The sequence below is a fragment of the Delphinus delphis genome, chromosome 8 (assembly GCF_949987515.2).
Source record: "Delphinus delphis chromosome 8, mDelDel1.2, whole genome shotgun sequence".
Classification (NCBI taxonomy): Eukaryota; Metazoa; Chordata; class Mammalia; order Artiodactyla; family Delphinidae; genus Delphinus; species Delphinus delphis.
This window is the reverse complement of record NC_082690.1, coordinates 26700232-26721178: the sequence shown is the minus strand read 5'-3', so window position 1 is coordinate 26721178 and position 20947 is coordinate 26700232. Positions and strand designations below refer to the sequence as shown.

At 39.1% G+C, this 20947-nt stretch overlaps 1 protein-coding gene across 2 annotated transcripts in view; it reads right to left on the bottom strand.

Annotated features, from left to right (window-relative positions):
- Window positions 1-20947, bottom strand: part of ALKBH8 (alkB homolog 8, tRNA methyltransferase) — a 70621-nt gene that overhangs the window by 16856 nt on the left and 32818 nt on the right. For both annotated transcript variants that reach the window (XM_060017189.1, XM_060017190.1), the window contains one exon: window positions 20349-20455. In XM_060017189.1, coding sequence (XP_059873172.1) covers window positions 20349-20455 — 107 coding nt within the window. The remainder of the gene's footprint in view (window positions 1-20348; window positions 20456-20947) is intronic.

Genomic DNA, 20947 nt, shown 5'->3' with positions numbered 1-20947 from the left:
AGAAAAATATTTCATGTCCTTTAAAAATATTAAGCGAATAGAGTAAATCTAGAAGAATTTATTGCAAATATCTATTGGATTCCCTGAATTGCTAAGCATTGTGGAAAAAAATCAAAGAAATAGAAGTCTTTGTCTCTTAGGAAATTAGCTCCAGGGTAATCATTTACAGCTAACAAACTATGCAAGGGGGAAAAGTAGAAAAATAACAAATGCTTAATTAATACCAATGCCAAGGAAGAAAAAACACGAAACAGATGGAACAAAGAGGAAACAAATAGATAGTAAAGTTAAATCCAATTATCAGTAATGTTAAATGTAAAAGGACTTTAAATCCAATTAAAGAACAAAGAATTTCAGATTGGATGTTTCTAAAAATCCAACTATGTGCTGATTACAAGAGACACACCTTATAAATAAGGACAGAGAATGGTTGAAAATGATAGAAAAAAAAGATACAACATACAAAAAACAAATATTTTGCATATACCTAGCAAAACCAAAAGAAATGTGGTATAGCTATACTAATCAGACAAAGTAGACTTTAAGGCAATAAGTGTTAATAGAGATAAAAAGGAACATTTCATAATGATAACAGGGTCAATCCAACAGAAAAATATTATGTAAAAACCCTATATATTTGTATGCATCTAACTAATAGCACAGCCTCAAAATATATAAAGCAAAAAGTGAAAACAAAATCTAAAAGGAGAAACAGACAAATACATAATTATCACTGGAATTTCTAATATATCTTTCTTAGTAAGTGAAATCTAGCTGCAAGTCAAGGACATCATCAGAAAACAACAGATAATGGAACAAAAAAGTATATGATTAACAGATAAAATAAGTAAAACAAAGATTGAAAACTAAAGAGAGAAAAGTACAAGCCATTGTAGATTATAAGAAAGTTTAAAGGGAATCTTGGAAATAAGATCAAATTTTTGAACGGGAAAAAGGAATCATTTAGTAAGAAAATATGGCCTTTTCAAAGTTAAATTTATAGGGTGAAATGCACATATCTTAAGTGTACAGTTCAATGAATTTTGACAAATGCACACAACCATGTATCCACCATCCCAATCAAGACAATTACCCAAGGAAATTCCCTCGTGCCCTTTTCCAGTCAGTCTTCCCCGCCCCCCTCAAAGCAACCACTATTCTGATTTCTATCCGTATAATTTTGCCTGTTCTTGAATTTCATATATAGTTGGCACTATTTTGTATCTGGCTTTGTCCATTGAACATAATTTTGAGATCTGGCCATGTAGCTGTGTGTTTCAGCAGTTCACTGTTTTTCTTTAATCACTGAGTAAAATTTCATTATATGAACATGCCATAATTTATCCTAAATCTCCTGTTTATTGATATTTGGCATTCTTAGTTTGGGACTATTACAAATAAAGCTTATACACATCTTTTTCAGATATATACTTTTATTACTCTTGGGAAAATACCTAAGATTGAAATTGGTGGGTCATAGTGTAAGAAACTACCAGTTTTCTAAGATGGTTGCACATAATTTTACACTCCCACCAGCAACATATGAGAGTTTCAGGCTGCTTGACATTCTCACCAACACTTGGTATTGTCTAAGTTTTAAATATTAGCCATTTTAGCAAGTAGCAAGTGATATGAAATTTCAGTTATAATTTGTATTTCTCTGATGACAAATGATATTGTTTCTTTTCATGTGCTTTTTAGCCATTCATAGATCCTTCTGGTAAAGGATCTGTTCAAATCTTATACCCAGTCTTTTATTAGATATATGTATTGTGGATACTTTTTCCCCCATGTATAGCCTGGCTTTTCATTTTCTTAATGCTGTCTTCTGATAAGCAGAAGTTTTAAATTTTGATGCAGTTATTTTGTCTTCTTTTTCTTTTACAGTGTTCTGAAACCTTTCTAAAAAAACACTTTGCCTACCCCAGAGCTGCAAAAGTATCCTCTTGTATTTTCTTCTAGACATCTCCTAGTTTTTGTTTTTACATTTAAATTTATGATCTACCCCATATTAATTTTTGTGAATGGTGTGAGGTATATCAAGGCTCATTTTATTTCCACATAGAGCTCTGATTGTCCCAGCACCATCTGTTGAAAATTTTCCTTTCCACAATGATTTGTGTTGCCATCTTTGTCAAAAATCAACTGACACCATATCTATGAATATATTCTGTCCCACTGGTCTATTTGTCTATCTGTACAACAATACTACACTCTTTTGATTAGGTAGCTTTATATACAGTAAATCTTAAACGTAAGGTAGAATAAATCCTGCAACATTGTTCTTATGTTCAAGATTGTTTGGATTATTCTTTTTTTTTTGCAGTACGTGGGTCTCTCACTGTTGTGGCCTCTCCCGTTGCGGAGCACAGGCTCCAGACGCGCAGGCTCAGAGGCCATGGCTCATGGGCCTAGCCGCTCCGCGGCATGTCGGACCTTCCCGGACCGGGGCACGAACCCCTGTCCCCTGCATCGGCAGGCGGACTCTCAACCACTGCGCCACCAGGGAAGCCCTGGATTATTCTTGATCACTCACGTTTCCTGGTAAATTTTAGAATCTGCTTATCAATTTCTACAAAAAAAGTCTTTTAAGATTCTGATTGGAATTACACTAAATCATTAGATCAATTTGGGAATAACTGATAACTTAACAATATTAAGTTCCCTACCCATGATTATGTCATCTCTATTTCTTCATTTATTTTGCTCTGTAATTTCTCTTACCAACGTTTCATGATTTTTAGAGTATACGTGTTGTATATCTTTTGTTAAATTTATTTCTGAGACTTAAATCTTCTAAAGGCAAGTTGTCTGCTTGACCCACTCTACCAAGGTTATCTGCCTATAGAAGTGGGTTTCATACTCACAGGGAATGTGCCAGGCCTGAAAGATCTCAGCAAACTTTTAAAAAGCATAATTTTATACTAAAGTTGTTGATACTGCTTTATCAAGAATCAGATATGTTGACTACACATCTAGAAAAGTATCAACCATATAATTAAAGTACAAACCATGTCTACCAGACAGCCCACAGTAGTCTGCCCGCCACAACTTAAGGAACCATGCAGTCCACATAGAGGGTACCCCTAGAGCATATAGATCTGGTGTCCAAAGGGCAGTGTGCTGCTGGGCCCCATAGGACACTTCCTAGGTAAGATCACTTCTCTGAGATTGAGAAATATAACCCAACAAATACATAGAAATAAAAACAGCAAATTAGGCAAAATGAGGTGACAGAGGAATATGTTCCAAATGAAAGAACAAGATAAAAACCCCAGAAGAAGAACTAAGTAAAGTGGAGATAAGCAATCTGCCCAACAGAGAGTTCAAGGTAGTGATTGTAAAGTTCATCAAAGAACTCAGGAGAAGATTGGGTGAACAGAGTGAGAAGTTAGAAATTTTTAACAAAGAGTTAGAAAATATAAAGAAGAAACAAACAGCTGAAAAATACGACCACTGAAATAAAAAATACAGTAGACGGAATCAGTAGATTAGATGATATATAGAGAAATGGATTATCGAGCTGGAGACAGAGTAGTGGAAATCACTCAAGCTGAACAGAAAAAAGAAAAAAGAATAAAAAGAAATGAGGACAAGAGACGAGGGGAAGATGGAGGAAGAGTAAGACGCGGAGATCACCTTCCACCCCACAGATACACCAGAAATACATCTACACGTGGAACAGCTCCTACAGAACACCTACTGAATGCTGGCAGAAGACCTCAGACCTCTCAAAAGGCAAGAAACTCCTCACGTACCTCGGTAGGGCAAAAGAAAAAACAGAGACAAAAGAATAGGGACGGAACCTGCACCAGTGGGAGGGAGCTGTGAAGGAGGAAAGGATTCCACACACTAGGAAGCCCTTCACGGGCGGAGACTGCGGGTGGCGGAGGAGGGAAGCTTCGGAGCCGCGGAGGAGACCGCAGCAACAGGGATGCGGAGGGCAAAGCAGGGAGATTCTCGCACAGAGGATCAGTGCCGACCAGCACTCACCAGCCCGAGAGGCTTGTCTGCTCACCCGCCAGGACGGGCGGGGCTGCGAGCTGAGGCTCGGGCTTTGGTCAGAGCGCAGGGAGAGGACTGAGGTTGGCAGCGTGAACACAGCCTGAAGGGGTTAGTGCACCACGGCTAGCCGGGAGGGAGTCCGGAAAAAGGTCTGGAGCTGCCGAAGAGGCAAGAGACTTTTTCTTCCCTCTTTGTTTCCTGGTGCAAGAGGAGAGGGGATTAAGAGCGCTGCTTAAAGGAGCTCCAGAGAGGGGCGTGAGCCGCGGCTAAAAGCGCGGACCCCAGAGACGGGCATAAGAAGCTAAGGCTGCTGCTGCCGCCATCAAGAAGCCTGTGTGCGAGCACAGGTCACCATCCACACCTCCCTTCCGGGGAGCCTGTGCAGCCCACCACTGCCAGGGTCCCGGGATCCAGGGACAACTTCCCTGGGAGAACGAACAGCGAGCCTCAGGCTGGTGCAATGGCACGCTGGCCTCTGCCGCCGCAGGCTCGCCCCGCTCTCAGCACCCCTCCCTCCCCTGGGCCTGAGTGAGCCAGAGCCCCCGAATCAGCGGCTCCTTTAACCCGTCCTGTCTGAGCGAAAAACAGACGCCCTCCAGCGACCTATACGCAGAGGCGGGGCCAAATCCAAAGCTGAGCCCCTGGGAGCTGTGAGAACAAAGAAGAGAAAGTGAAATCTCTCCCAGCAGCCTCAGAAGCAGCGGATTAAAGCTCCACAATCAACTTGATGTACCCTGCATCTGTGGAATATATGAATAGACAACGAATCATCCCAAATTGAGAAGGTGAACTTTGAGAGCAAGATTTAGGAATTTTTCCCCTTTTACTCTTTTTGTGCGTGTGTATGTGTACGCTTCTGTGTGAGATTTTGTCTGTATAGCTTTGCTTCCACCATTTGTCCTAGGGTTCTATCCGTTCGTTTTTTTTCTTAATAATTATTATTGATTGTAATAACTTTATTTTATCTTCTTTCTTTCTCTCTTTCTTTCTTTCTTTCCTTCGTCCTTCCCTCCTTTAGACAACGAATCATCCCAAATTGAGGAGGTGGACTTTGAGAGCAAGATTTATTTTTTCCCCTTTTCCTCTTTTTTTGAGTATGTATGTGTATGCTTCTCTTTTTTTTTTTTTTTTTTTTAGCAGTACGCGGGCCCCTCACTGCTGTGGCCTCTCCCATTGCGGAGCACAGGCTCCGGACGCGCAGGCCCAGCGGCCATGGCTCACAGACCCAGCCGCTCCGTGGCATGTGGGATCCTCGCGGACCGGGGCACGAACCCATGTCCTCTGCATCGGCAGGCGGACCCTCAACCACTGCGCCACCAGGGAAGCCCTATGCTTCTCTTTGAGATTTTGTCTGTATAGCTTTGCTTCCACCATTTGTCCTAAGGTTCTATCCGTCCATTTTTTAAAAAATTTTTTTCTTAATAATTATTTTTTAATTTAATAACTTTATTATATTTTACTTTACTTTATCTTCTTTCTTTTTTCCTTCCTTCCCTCCTTCCTTCCTTCCTTCCATCCTCCCACCATCCCTCCCTCCCTCCCTCGCGCCCTCCCTCCCTCCCTGTCTTTCTTTCTTTCCTTCTTTTCTTCTTTCTTCCTGCCTTCCTTCCTTTCTTTCTCTCTTCCTACTTCTACTAATTCTTTCTCTCTACTTTTTCTCCCTTTTATTCTGAGCCATGTGGATGAAAGGCTCTTGGTGCTGCAGCCAGGAGTCAGTGCTGTGCCTCTGAGGTGGGAGAGCCAACTTCAGGACACTGGTCAACAAGAGGCCTCCCAGCTCCACATAATATCAAATGGCGAAAATCTCCCAGAGATCTCCATCTCAACGCCAGCACCCAGCTTCACTCAACAACCAGCAAGCTACAGTGCTGGACACCCTATGCCAAACAACTAGCAAAACAGGAACACAACCCCACCCATTAGCAGAGAGGCTGCCTAAAATCATAATAAGTCCACAGACACCCCAAAACACACCACCAGACGTGGACCTGCCCACCAGAAAGACAAGATCCAGCCTCATCCATCAGAACACAGGCACTAGTCCCCTCCACCAGGAAGCCTACACAACCCACTGAACCAACCTTAGCCACTGGGGACAGACACCAAAAACAATGGGAACTACGAACCTGCAGTCTGCAAAAAGGAGACCCCAAACACAGTAAGATAAGCAAAATGAGAAGACAGAAAAACACACCGCAGATGAAGGAGCAAGATAAAAACCCACGAGACCTAACAAATGAAGAGGAAATAGGCAGTCTACCTGAAAAAGAATTCAGAATAATGATAGTAAAGATGATCCAAAATCTTGGAAATAGAATAGACAAGATGCAAGAAACACTTAACAAGGACCTAGAAGAACTAAAGATGAAACAAACAACGATGAACAACACAATAAATGAAATGAAAAATAATCAAGATTGGATCAATAGCAGAATAACTGAGGCAGAAGAACGGATAAGTGACCTGGAAGATAAAATAGTGGAAATAACTACTGCAGAGCAGAAAAAAGAATGAAAAGAACTGAGGACAGTCTCAGAGACCTCTGGGACAACATTAAACGCACCAACATTCAAATTATAGGGGTTCCAGAAGAAGAAGAGAAAACGAAAGGGACTGAGAAAATATTTGAAGAGATTATAGTTGAAAACTTCCCTAATATGGGAAAGAAAATAGTTAATCAAGTCCAGGAAGCACAGAGAGTCCCATACAGGATAAATCCAAGGAGAAATACGCCAAGACACATATTAATCAAACTGTCAAAAATCAAATACAAAGAAAGCATATTAAAAGCAGCAAGGGAAAAACAACAAATAACACACAAGGGAATCCCCATAAGGTTAACGGCTGATCTTTCAGCAGAAACTCTGCAAGCCAGAAGGGAGTGGCAGGACATATTTAAAGTGATGAAGTAGAAAAACCTGCAACCAAGATTACTCAACCCAGCAAGGATCTCATTCAGATTTGATGGAGAAATTAAAACCTTTACAGACAAGCAAAAGCTGAGAGAGTTCAGCATCACCAAACCAGCTTTACAACAAATGCTAAAGGAACTTCTCTAGGCAAGAAACACAAGAGAAGGAAAAGACCTACAATAACGAACCCAAAACAATTTAGAAAATGGGAATAGGAACATACATATCGATAATTACCTTAAATGTAAATGGAATAAATGCTCCCACCAAAAGACACAGATTGGCTGAATGGATACAAAAACAAGACCCATATATATGCTGTCTACAAGAGACTCACTTCAGACCTAGAGACACATACAGACTGAAAGTAAGGGGATGGAAAAAGATTCCACGCAAATGGAAACCAAAAGAAAGCTGGAGTAGCAATTCTCATATAAGACAAAATAGACTTTAAAATAAAGACTATTAGAAGAGACAAAGAAGGACACTACATAATGATCAAGGGATCGATCCAAGAAGAAGATATAACAATTGTAAATATTTATGCACCCAACATAGGAGCACCTCAATACATAAGGCAAATACTAAAGCCATAAAAGGGGAAATCGACAGTAACACATTCATAGTAGGGGACTTTAACACCCCACTTTCACCAATGGACAGATCATCCAAAATGAAAATAAATAAGGAAACACAAGCTTTAAATGATACATTAAACAAGATGGACTTAATTGATATTTATAGGACACTCCATCCAAAAACAACAGAATACACATTTTTCTCAAGTGCTCATGGAACATTCTCCAGGATAGATAATATCTTGGGTCATAAATCAAGCCTTGGTAAATTTCAGAAAATTGAAATTGTATCAAGTATCTTTTCCGACCAAAACGCTATGAGACTAGATATCAATTACAGGAAAAGATCTGTAAAAAAACAAACACATGGAGGCTAAACAGTACACTACTTAATAACGAAGTGATCACTGCACAAATCAAAGAGGAAATCAAAAAATACCTAGAAACAAATAACAATGGAGACATGATGACCCAAAACCTATGGGACGCAGCAAAAGCAGTTCTAAGAGGGAACTTTATAGCAATAGAAGCCCACCTTAAGAAACAGGAAACACCTCGAATAAACAACCTAACCTTGCACCTAAAGCAATCAGAGAATGAAGAACAAAAAAACCCCAAAGTTAGAAGAAGGAAAGAAATCATAAAGATCAGATCAGAAATAAATGAAAAAGAAATGAAGGAAACAATAGCAAAGATCAATAAAACTTAAAGCTAGTTTTTTAAGAAGATAAACAAAATAGATAAACCATTAGCCAGACTCATCAAGAAAAAAAGGGAGAACACTCAAATCAACAGAATTGGAAATGAAAAAGGAGAAGTAACAACTGACACTGCAGAAATACAAAAGATCGTGAGAGATTACTATAAGCAACTCTATGCCAATAAAATGGACAACCTGGAAGAAATGGACAAATTCTTAAAAATGCACAACCTGCTAAGACTGAATCAGGAAGAAATAGAAAATATGAACAGACCAATCACAAGCACTGAAATTGAAACTGTGATTAAAAATCTTCCAACAAACAAAAGTCCAGGACCAGATGGCTTCACAGGCGAATTCTATCAAACATTTAGAGAAGAGCTAACACCTATCCTTCTCAAACTCTTCCAAAATATAGCAGAGGGAGGAACACTCCCAAATTCATTCTACAAGGCCACCATCACCTTGATACCAAAACCAGACAAGGATGTCACGAAGAAAGAAAACGACAGGCCAATATCACTGATGAACATAGATGCAAAAATCCTCAACAAAATACTAGCAAACAGAGTCCAACAGCACATTAAAAGGATCATACACCATGATCAAGTGGGGTTTATTCCAGGAATGCAAGGATTCTTCAATATACGGAAATCAATCAATGTGATAAACCATATTAACAAATTGAAGGAGAAAAACCATATGATTATCTGAATAGATGCAGAGAAAGCTTTCGACAAAATTCAACACCCATTTATGATAAAAACCCTGCAGAAAGTAGGCATAGAGGGAACTTTCCTCAACATAATAAAGGCCATATATGACAAACCCACAGCCAACATCATCCTCAATGGTGAAAAACTGAAAGCATTTCCGCTAAGATCAGGAACAAGACAAGGTTGCCCACTCTCACCACTCTTATTCAACATAGTTTTGGAAGTTTTAGCCACAGCAATCAGAGAAGAAAAGGAAATAAAAGGAATCCAAATTGGAAAAGAAGAAGTAAAGCTGTCACTGTTTGCAGATGACATGATACTATACATAGAGAATCCTAAAGATGCTACCAGAAAACTACTAGAGCTAATCAGTGAATTTGGTAAAGTTGCAGGATACAAAATTAACGCACAGAAATCTCTGGCATTCCTCTACACTAATGAGAAAAATCTGAAAGTGAAATCAAGAAAACACTCCCATTTACCACTGCAACAAAAAGAATAAAATATCTAGGAATAAACCTACCTAAGGAGACAAAAGACCTGTATGCAGAAAATTATAAGACACTGATGAAAGAAATTAAAGATGATACAAATAGGTGGAGAGATATACCATGTTCTTGGATTGGAAGAATCAACATTGTGAAAATGACTCTACTACCCAAAGCAATCTACAGATTCAATGCAATCCCTATCAAACTACCACTGGCATTTTTCACAGAACTAGAACAAAAAATCTCACAATTTGTATGGAAACACAAAAGACCCCGAATAGCCAAAGCAACCTTGAGAACAAAAAACGGAGCTGGAGGAATCAGGCTCCTGACTTCAGACTATACTACAAAGCTACAGTAATCAAGACAGTGTGGTACTGGCACAAAAACAGAAAGATAGATCAATGGAACAGGATAGGAAGCCCAGAGATAAACCCATGCACATATGGTCACCTTATCTTTGATAAAGGAGGCAGGAATGTACAGTGGGGAAAGGACAGCCTCTTCAATAAGTGGTGCTGGGAAAACTGGACAGGTACATGTAAAAGTATGAGATTAGATCACTCCCTAACACCATGCACAAAAATAAGCTCAAAATGGATTAAAGGCCTAAATGTAAGGCCAGAAACTATCAAACTCTTAGAGGAAAACATAGGCAGAACACTCTATGACATAAATCACAGCAAGATCCTTTTTGACCCACCTCCTAGAGTAATGGAAATAAAAACAATGAACAAATGGGACCTAATGAAACTTCAAAGCTTTTGCACAGCAAAGGAAACCCTAAACAAGACCAAAAGACAACCCTCAGAATGGGAGAAAATATTTGCAAATGAAGCAACTGACAAAGGATTAATTTCCAAAAGTTACAAGCAGCTCATGCAGCTCAATAACAAAAAAGCAAACAACCCAATCCAAAAATGGGCAGAAGACCTAAATAGACATTTCTCGAAAGAAGATATACAGACTGCCAACAAACACATGAAAGAATGCTCAACATCATTAATCATTAGAGAAATGCAAATCAAAACTACAATGAGATATCATCTCACACCAGTCAGAATGGCCATCATCAAAAAATCTAGAAACAATAAATGCTGGAGAGGGTGTGGAGAAAAGGGAACACTCTTGCACTGCTGGTGGGAATGTCAATTGGTACAGCCACTATGGAGAATAGTATGGAGGTTCCTTAAAAAATTACAAGTAGAACTACCATATGACCCAGCAATCCCACTACTGGGCATATACCCTGAGAAAACCATAATTCAAAAAGAGTCATGTACCAAAATGTTCATTGCAACTCTATTTACAATAGCCCGGATATGGAAACAACCTAAGTGCCCATCATCGGATGAATGGATAAAGAAGATGTGGCACATATATACAATGGAATATTACTCAGCCATAAAAAGAAACGAAATTGAGCTATTTGTAATGAGGTAGATAGACCTAGAGTCTGTCATACAGAGTGAAGTAATTCAGAAAGAGAAAGACAAATACTGTATGCTAACACATATATATGGAATTTAAGAAAAAGAAATGTCATGAAGAACCTAGGGGTAAGACAGGAATAAACACACAGACCTACTAGAGTACGGACTTGAGGATATGGGGAGAGGGAAGGGTGAGCTGTGACAAAGCGAGAGAGTGGCATGGACATATATACACTAACAAACTTAAGGTAGATAGCTAGTGGGAAGCAGCCGCATAGCACAGGGAGATCAGCTTGGTGCTTTGTGACTGCCTGGAGGGGTGGGATAGGGAGGGTGGGAGGGAGGTAGATGCAAGAGGGAAGAGATATGGGAACATGTGTATACGTATACCTGATTCACTTTGTTATAAAGCAGAAACTAACACACCATTGTAAAGCAATTATACCCCAATAAAGATGTTAAAAAAAAAAAGAAATGAGGACAGTTTAAGAGACCTCTGAGACACATCAATTGCACTAATATTCACACTTTAGGGGTCCCAGAAGGAGAAGAGAGACAGAAAGGGGCAGAGAACATATTTGAAGACACAAGAGCTGAAAACGTCCCTATCCTGGGAAAAGAAACAGACATCCCGGTGCAGGAAGCACAGAGAGTCCCAAACAGGAGCAACCTAAAGAGGACCACACCCAGATACACTGTAATTAAAATGGCAAAAAATAATGATAAAGAGAGAATATTAAAAGCAGCAAGGGGAAAGCAACACGTTACATACAAGGGAACTCCCATAAGGTTATAAGCTGACTATTCAGCAGAAACTCTGCAGGCCAGAAGGGAGTGACACAATATATTTAAAATGATGAAAGGGAAAAATCTACAACCAAGAATACGCTACCCAGCAAAGCTTTCATTCAGACTTGAAGGAGAGTTAAAAAGTTTTACAGACAAGCAAAAGCTAAAAGAGTTTAGCATCACCAAGGCAGCTTTGCAAGAAAGGCTAAAGGGACTTTTCTAAGCAGAAAAGACCATAAGAAATATGAAAACTGTGAAAGGTAAAATCTCATTGGTAAAGGCAAATATATAGTAAATGTAGTAGATCAACCACTTACAAAACTAGTAGGAAGGCTAAAAGATAAACCTGGTTTAAAAAAAAAGCAAACATGATAAAAATATGATCAAGTTAAGATGAAATTTATTATCTATAGAATTCTAGTGTAAATTAAAGGGAAAATAGAAAACAACTGACTACAGTTTAATCTATGTGCCACTGCAAAAAAAAAAAAAGATCAAGAACTCAATAATAGGCAGAAGATCTGAATAGATATTTTTCCAAAGAAAACATACAGATGGCTAATGGGTACATGAAAAGGTGCTCAACATCACTAATCAGTGAAATGCAAATCAAAGCCAGAATGAGATTACCAGCTTATACCTATTAGAATGGCTATTATCAGCCAGGACAAGGAAGCAACCTAAGTGTCCATTGACAGATGAATGGATAAAGAAGATGTGGCACGTACATACAATGGAATATTACTCAGCCATAAAAAGAAACAAAATTGAGTTATTGTAGTGAGGTGGATGGACCTAGAGTCTGTCATACAGAGTGAAGTAAGTCAGAAAGAGAAAAACAAATACCATATGCTAACACATATATATATAGAATCTAAAAAAAAAAATGGTTTTCAAGAACCAGGGGCAGGACAGGAATAAAGATGCTGACGTAGAGAATCGACTTGAGGACACAGGGAGGGGGAAGGGTAAGCTGAGACTAAGTGAGAGAAAGGCATTGACATATATACACTACCAAATGTAAAACAGATAGCTAGTGGGAAGCAGCTGCATAGCGCAGGGAGATCAACTCGTGCTTTGTGACCACCTAGAGGGGTGGGATAGGGAGGGTGGGAGGGAGACACAAGAGGGAGGGGATATGGGGATGATTCACTTTGTTATACAACAGCAACTAACACAACAATGTAAAGCAATTATACTCCAATAAAGATGTTAAAAAAATTGTGAAAAAAAAAGAATGGCTATTATCAAAAATACAAAAATAACAAGTGTTGGCAAGGATGTGTAGAAAAGACAATCCTGTACACTGTTGGTGGTTATATAAATTGGTGCAACCCTTATGGAACAGTATGGAGATTCCTCAAAAAATTTTAATATAACTACCATATAACAAAGCAATTCCACTTCTGGGTATTTATCTGAAGGAAACAAAAAGACTAACTTAAAAAGATACCTGGGGGCTTCCCTGGTGGTGCAGTGGTTGGGGGTCCACCTGCCAATGCAGGGGACGCAGGTTCATGCCCCGGTCCGGGAGGATCCCACATGCCGCGGAGTGGCTGGGCCTGTGGGCCGTGGCCGCTGGGCCTGCGCGTCCGGAGCCTGTGCTCCGCAATGTGAGAGGCCACAACAGTGAGAAGCCCACATACCGCAAAATAAAAAAAAAAGATATCTGTACCCCCTATGTTCATTGCAGCATTATTTACAATAGCCAAGACATGGAAACAACTGGGCATTATGCTAAGTGAAATAAGTCAGAGAAAGAAAGCAAATATCATATGATCTCACTTACATGTGGAATGTAAAACAAAAATAAAACAAACTTATACATACAGAAAACAGATTGGTGGTTTGTGAGGTGGGTGGGGTGGGGTGAAGTGGGGTGGGGGAAGGTGTGTGAAATGGTAAATGTGGTCAAAAGGTATAAACTTCCTGTAATAAAGTAAATAAGTCCGGGTGCTATAACGGTGTCGATAGTTAATAATACTGTATTGCATATTTGATAGTTGCTAAGAGAGTATATCATAAAAGTTCCCAATAAAAGAAAAACAAATTTGTAACTGTGTGGTGATGGATGTTAACTAGACTTATTGTATTGACCATTTTGCAATATATACATAGAGCGAATCAGTATGCTGTACATCTGGAACTAATACAGTGTTATATATAAATAAAATCTTAATTAAAAAATTAGAATTTCCAGGCTGACAGCTTCTGAAACTGTTTATTTTTGAAACTAATTAATTCAGAGTATTGGAAAAGAAGTATTTTACAGGTTGTAACCGAGCAGGACCTTATGTGGTCTTCCCCAGACAGATCCCTCCCCCACATCCTCTGCTTTTAGCTCCTCTCTGAAGTACCTAGATAATAGTATCTAATGCACATTTCCTGAATTGTTTTACAGATGCTAAAACCCCTACTAAATGAAAGAAATTAACTACTTGATGACCATGAGCACCCATGACCTACTGGCACCTAAGGATTGATAATATTAACCCCTGTAACACCACCCTGTTACTTCAACATCAACCAATCAGAGAACTGTGCACAGGCTAATCACATACCCTGGGATACCCCTCCCTCACCCTGCCTTTAAAAATACTTTGCTGGGGTTTCCCTGGTGGCGCAGTGGTTGAGAGTCCGCCTGCTGATGCAGGGGACACGGGTTCGTGCCCTGGTCCGGGAGGATCCCACATGCCATGGAGTGGCTAGGCCCGTGAGCCATGGCCTCTCAGCCTGCACATCCAGAGCCTGTGCTCCGCAACGGGAGAGGCCACAACAGTGAGAGGCCCGCATACTGAAAAAAACAAAACAAAACTTTGCTGAAACCCATTGAGGAGTTTGGGATTTTTGAGCACTAGCTGTCCGGATTCGTTGTACAGTGCCCAACAATAAATGCTCCACTTTCCTTCACCCACAACCTGATGTCAGTAGACTGGCTTTTACTGCGTGTGGGCAAGTGAACCCAAGTTTGTTTTGGTAACATGGTCTTGATACTATTTTAAAATGGATTTTATTTCTTTCCCCCAAAATTAATTTTTTTTTTGCTGTACGCAGGCCTCTCACTGTTGTGGCCTCTTCCGCTGCAGAGCACAGGCTCTGGACGTGCAGGCTCAGCGGCCATGGCTCATGGGCCTAGCCGCTCCGCGGCATGTGGGATCTTCCCGGACCGGGGCACGAACCCGTGTCCCCTGAATCGGCAGGCGGACTCTCAACCACTGCGCCACCAGGGAAGCCCAAAATTAATTTTTGATTATTGACCCTGTATGCTACAAACTTGTATGCTATATTTAGTTATTAATTCTAGTACTTTGTAGATTTCCTAGGATTTTCTACATCTACAATCATAAAGAGTTTTACTTCTTCCTTTCAAATACATATGATTTTCACTTCTTTCTCTTGGATTATTATACTAAGACATCCAATACAATATTAAATAGAAGTGATGAGAGCAGAAATCCCTGCCATGTTCAATATTTTAGGAAAAAGCATTCAATATTTTATCACTAAATATGATGTTGCCTGTGGGTTTTTCATTGATGCCCTTTATCAGACTGAATAAGTTTCCTTCTTATCCTGGTTTGCCAAGTTTTTATCATGAGTGGACGCTGAATTCTGTCAAATACATTTTCTGCATCAATCAAGATGACATGATTATATACTTTTTCTCTTTTGTTCTTTTAATGTTCGGTTTCCAAATGTTAAACCTATCTTACAATCCTGGGATAAACTCCACTTAGTCTTGATGTGTTTTCTTTTTTATATATTGCAGGATTGGATTTTCTAATATTTTGTCAAGGACTTCTACCATCTCTGAGAGATACTGGTCTGTAATTTTATTTTGTTGTAATGTCCTTAACAAATTTTGGTGTCAGGGTAATGCCAGTCTCATAAAACGAGTTGGGAGAATGGCTCTTTTAAAAGAGCTCATGCTAAAAGCAATTTTTTAGAAGTAAAAGCAAGCGAAAAATGCCTGAAATTATATGATTGTTACTCTAATAGCTGAAAATGATTAAAACTATGGTGTTGAACAAAAGTCAAGATATTTTAGAACAATGAATATCTTGAAACTCTTATTAGCAATTCTCTCTTGGGTACTAAGTAGTTCTCTATAATGGCTCTCTGAAGTCAATGACTTCACTTGCCTAGAGTTAAATCTTAGGCAAAGGTCAAACAGTACTTACTGCTTTGGGTACCAATCTCAGATTTTTAGGAAGAGGTAATCCATATGTTAAAAATAATTAATTCTTTACATGTCTCTGAACATCTTTTTTCCCCCTGTACTTAAATTATAATCTAGTTGGGAAAATATTAAATAAAAAGATAAAAACAGGGCTTCCCTGGTGGCGCAGTGGTTGAGAGTCCGCCTGCAGATGCAAGGGACGTGGGTTCGTGCCCCGGTCTGGGAAGATCCCACATGCCGCGGAGTGGCTAGGCCCGTGAGCCATGGCCACTGAGCCTGCGCGTCTGGAGCCTGTGCTCCACAACGGGAGAGGCCACAACAGTGAGAGGTCCACGTACCGCAAAAAAAAAAAAAAAAAAAAAAAAAAAAGATAAAAACATTTTTATAGATTTAAATAACAGTTCAATACAATAGAAAAGACATCACAAGCCAGTAGGAGACAATACAGTCTTTAGGAGTTAAGAGAGAAATTATTTCAGGCTACTGCAGTCAGAAAAATCTTTATACATTATAAGGGAAATAAAAGTTGAGCTACATGTTAAAAACAAGTGAATGGAAGGGAGAAGGAAATTTATTGCATTAAGAGTTGACAAAAGTCTGAAGGCTACAAGGCACTGTATAAATTCAGATGAAAGGGAGCAAACAAGTTTAGCTATAACAGTATGGTTAAGAGCACAGATCCTGAAGCCAGACTCCCTGGCTTTCTGGTCTTGTGCCTGCCCTTTAATGGTTTTGTAACTTTGTACAAGTTATGCTCCAATTTCCTTTAAACATGGGGACAAAACCAAGAAAAAAACTTTCCACTGTGACGATATGAGTTAAATCAGTTAATATATGTAAAGCTTTTAGACAATGCCTGGCACAAAGAAAATGCTCCAAAAATAATTTAAAAGGAGAGCTCACACAAACTCGTGAACTAATGCAACCCAAGGCTAGTCAACTAACATAAATGAGTGAAGCAGGTAGATTTGTTTAGAAATATATTGTTTGCCATTAAAAACATAGGAATTGTCTTCATTTAAAAAAACAGTGTTCTCTTCCATTTTTCTTAAAACACATGTTCCTGCTCATTCTACCTTTTTCCCCCACTTTTAAAACAGACATGAGTTTAAGAAATATTTAATTTTCACTTAACTCTGTTTTAAGATAAAAACAACAGTACAAGCACAATGATAAATGACAACTGATACTCAGCCGTAGTTCGGGGAGTCATAGAAAGTGGTAGGAACTCTAGAGAATCTGAAAATGTAGGTCTCACCTATAGAAAGCCATTGATAGTCTCAGCTACTGCTGCCAAAAGATACTGTGGTTTCAGATCTTCTCAATTTTCAAAAGAAGCTGAAAATTCAGATTCTTGTGTAAAAGCTCCTAATTTTCACGTGTAACCAATTTTTTAAAATGCCACAACATTGAGCACTACCACACCAGCCAAACAGCCTGACTGCTATATTTGACCCATGTGTTGCCAGTTTGCCATATTTGATTTAGGGCCTGCTGGCTAGAATAGTAAACTATATATCAAATTAAAAGTATTTGGAATTGGCCGCGTTAATCAACAACCTTCTTCAGTAGTGCTTTCTAGTGCTTTTTTAGCACAGAGATCAAACTGTTTTTAATCAAGGTTTATTTCTATAGTTTATATGTATTTTTAAGTGCACTAAATGTGCTTTTTCAATTTATCTTCCCTTCCATCCAGATTCCAAGGAACCCGTCAGTAGTTGATATACCATTTGTTTGGTCAGTCTCTCTCTGTTCCTGTTTCTGTGTGTCTTCCCTTCCCTTCCCTCCCTCCTTCTCTCTCTCTTCTTGACACACACACACACACACACACACACACACACACACATACAAATCACATTACAGATAACGGGTATCAGTGGAAGCCTTTAAAAATAATACTGAAGGTTCTTTTCCCCCTGAAATTATTATAGAAAATTTTCATTCTAGAGAAAGGTTTAAAAATAAATATTAACCTGCAAGTCAATCTTCCAGAGATCCTACTCCTAACATTTAACAAGAAAATAATCTGATGAAGATGATGTTTAGGAGAAGTAATCTATACTATTACCCAGAACAAATTAAAATATTTTCATAACATAGGCCTATAGAAAGTAATTTCTTATTTTGTATTTGTTGTACTGCTATTACTCTTAAGTTTAAATGGTACCAATAGTAAAAATCCTTGAACCTAACACAAAAGAAAATGTGAATATTCTCAAAATTACAGGAATACTTTAAACACCACTAGATCACATTACCATTTTCAATTACTGAAAGTTAAAAATATTTTAAATGGCTGTGAAAAAGAAATCAGGTAAATTTAATCCTTAGTGCACAAAATCAGGCCATCTGTTTTTATGGCTCATTTAAGACAGGTTACAAATTCATTTACATGTTCACTTCCTTGAATTTTTTTTTTTTTTTTTTTTTTTTGTGGTACACGGGCCTCTCACTGCTGTGGCCTCTTCCGTTAAGGAGCACAGGCTCCGGACGCTCAGGCCCAGCGGGCATGGCTCACGGGCCCAGCTGCTCCGCGGCACGTGGGATCTTCCTGGTCCAGGGCACGAACCCGTGTCCCCTGCATCGGCAGGCGGATTCTCAACCACTGCGCCACCAGGGAAGCCCCTTCCTTGAATTTTTATAAAAATGCATCAGCTAAAATCTCCAACCAGGGCAGTATTAATAAGTACAGAGCTCAGAAGTATTTTAAGTGACATGACAATATATGTAAATTTTAGCAGTGTGATGCTTCCACCTCAAAAGGCTAAGGATTCATTCCTGCCAAAAGTGAATAACCCATTTCTTTCAGATTAGATTCAATCGAACAAACTCAAATTTAAGGTCATTCTGTAAAACAACTGGCCTTCTTAAAAGCATAAATGTCATGAAAGACAAAGAAAAGTTGAGGAATTGTTTCAAATTAAAGAAGACTAAAGAGAATTGACAACTAAGTGTAATGCAGGTTAAGGGGCCAAATCCTAGATCAGAGGGAAAACTTACCAAGAGGTACTGACAGATTCTCTCCGTGACCAAACTTCACTCAGGTTCCTCTGAGCCCAAATAGGCCCTATCCTTGGGTATGTTCTAGATCTAGCCCCATTTTAGCAAGAATTCTGCTAAGTCAGTTTAGCCCGAATCCCCCACCCTCGATATCTGATCATCCTTGGTATCTGACCAAATTCCTTCCTGCATCTTTCCCCCAGGTGATGTCTGATCGTCCTGGCCTGCCTTCAGCAAGAATCCTATGGTTGGTTTAGCCAGAATTCCCCCTTACCACTGATGTTTCCTCTTAGTTTTCTATCCACCCACACTGCCCCATTCCCAATCCCAGGCTCCTTGCCTATAAAACTCCATTTCTCCTTTTTGTATTGAAATTGAGCCCACTCCTATACTGAGGTCTCTTTTCCCCTGTTGCAATAGTTCCTGAGTAAAATCTGGTTTTGCTGCTTTAACTACTGTCAGGGTCTGGTTTTTCTTTGACAATACTATAAAGTACAACTAGCACAATTTCATGATGGATTGTATAAGAGTATGATAAGAGTATTTTACAATGTTGAATTTCCTGAATTTGAGGCTTACACTGCAGTTTCATAAAACAGGGGCTGGCAAACTTTTTCTATAACAGGGCCAGATAGTAAATATTACAGGCACAGAGAGCCACATATAGTCTCTACCACATATTCTTTTTTGGTTTTGTTCTTTACAACCCCTTAAAAATGTAAAACCAGTTTTAGCTCAAGAGCTTTGTAAAAATAAGGGCTGAATTTGACTCACGAGCCATTGTTTGCCAACCCCTGATACAGACAATGTCCTTGCTCTTTAAAAATATGCAATGAATGGGCTTCCCTGGTGGCGCAGTGGTTGAGAATCTGCCTGCTAATGCAGGGGACACGGGTTCGAGCCCTGGTCTGGGAAGATCCCACATGCTGCGGAGCAACTAGGCCTGTGAGCCACAACTACTGAGCCTGCGCTCTGCAACAAGAGAGGCCGCGATAATGAGAGGCCCGTGCACCACGATGAAGAGTGGCCCCTGCTTGCCACAACTAGAGAAAGCCCTCGCACAGAAATGAAGACCCAACACAGCAAAAATAAATAAATAAAATTAATAAACTCCTACCCCCAACACCTTCTAAAAAAAAATAAATTAAAAAAAATTTTATAAATTAAAAAAATTAAAAAATAAAAATATGCAATGAAGCATGTAAGGGTAAAGAGTCATGATGGCTGCAACTTACTCTCAAATGATTCAGCAAAAATAATAATAATGATAACATGTGAGAGAGAAAACGCATAGCAAAATATTCACAATTTGTAAATCTATGTGAAAGGTGAAGGGAATTAACCATACTACGCTTACAACTTTTCTTTAAATTTGAATTTTTTAAATAAAAAGTTTTAAAAAAGCCATAGATGTCCCTGGGGTTTTAAACCCAGAAGCCTCAATGTGCAAGCCTGGAGCATGGTTCTGGTGGCTCAGGAAGAAAAGAATGAGAACTCCCACAAAGCAAAAGGTATCCTGTCATCAAGGTCATTTCAGTACATACCCATGGGTCCAAAGGTATCTAGATTCTCCTGTCATCACCAGCAAACTCCTACAAGGCAGCATAACAGGCACTGTGACACCACCTGGGTGCTTAAAATCCATGACAATCTTGAAGTAAAGACAAAAGCATAAAGATCAATCCAAAATGTCATGTACTCCAAGAATAAGAATGATTCTGGCTATCCTTCTAGGCTAATAGAGATTAAAACATGGTAATGCTTATAGGATGGCATAGCACAGAGGTTCTCAAACTTTAGTGTACATAAGAATCAACTGAATGACTAAAAAACATATTTAATCCACAGAGAGACTCAGTAGATGTATCATGAGGCTCAGGAATCTGCACTTCTAACATAATTCTAACATAATTTCTAAGGAAATTATGATGCGGATGGTCTGAGGAACACACATATACTATGCAAAACACTAGGGTAGTGGTCAAACACAAGGACTTAGGAGCTGAAACATTCATATCCTGGATTTTTCATTTACTGGCCATATGATTTAGGAAAAGTCATTTAACCCTTCTGTGTCCAGTTTCCTCAACTCTTACAGGATTGTTAAGTGGATATAAATTACAGTATCTGGTACAACATAAAT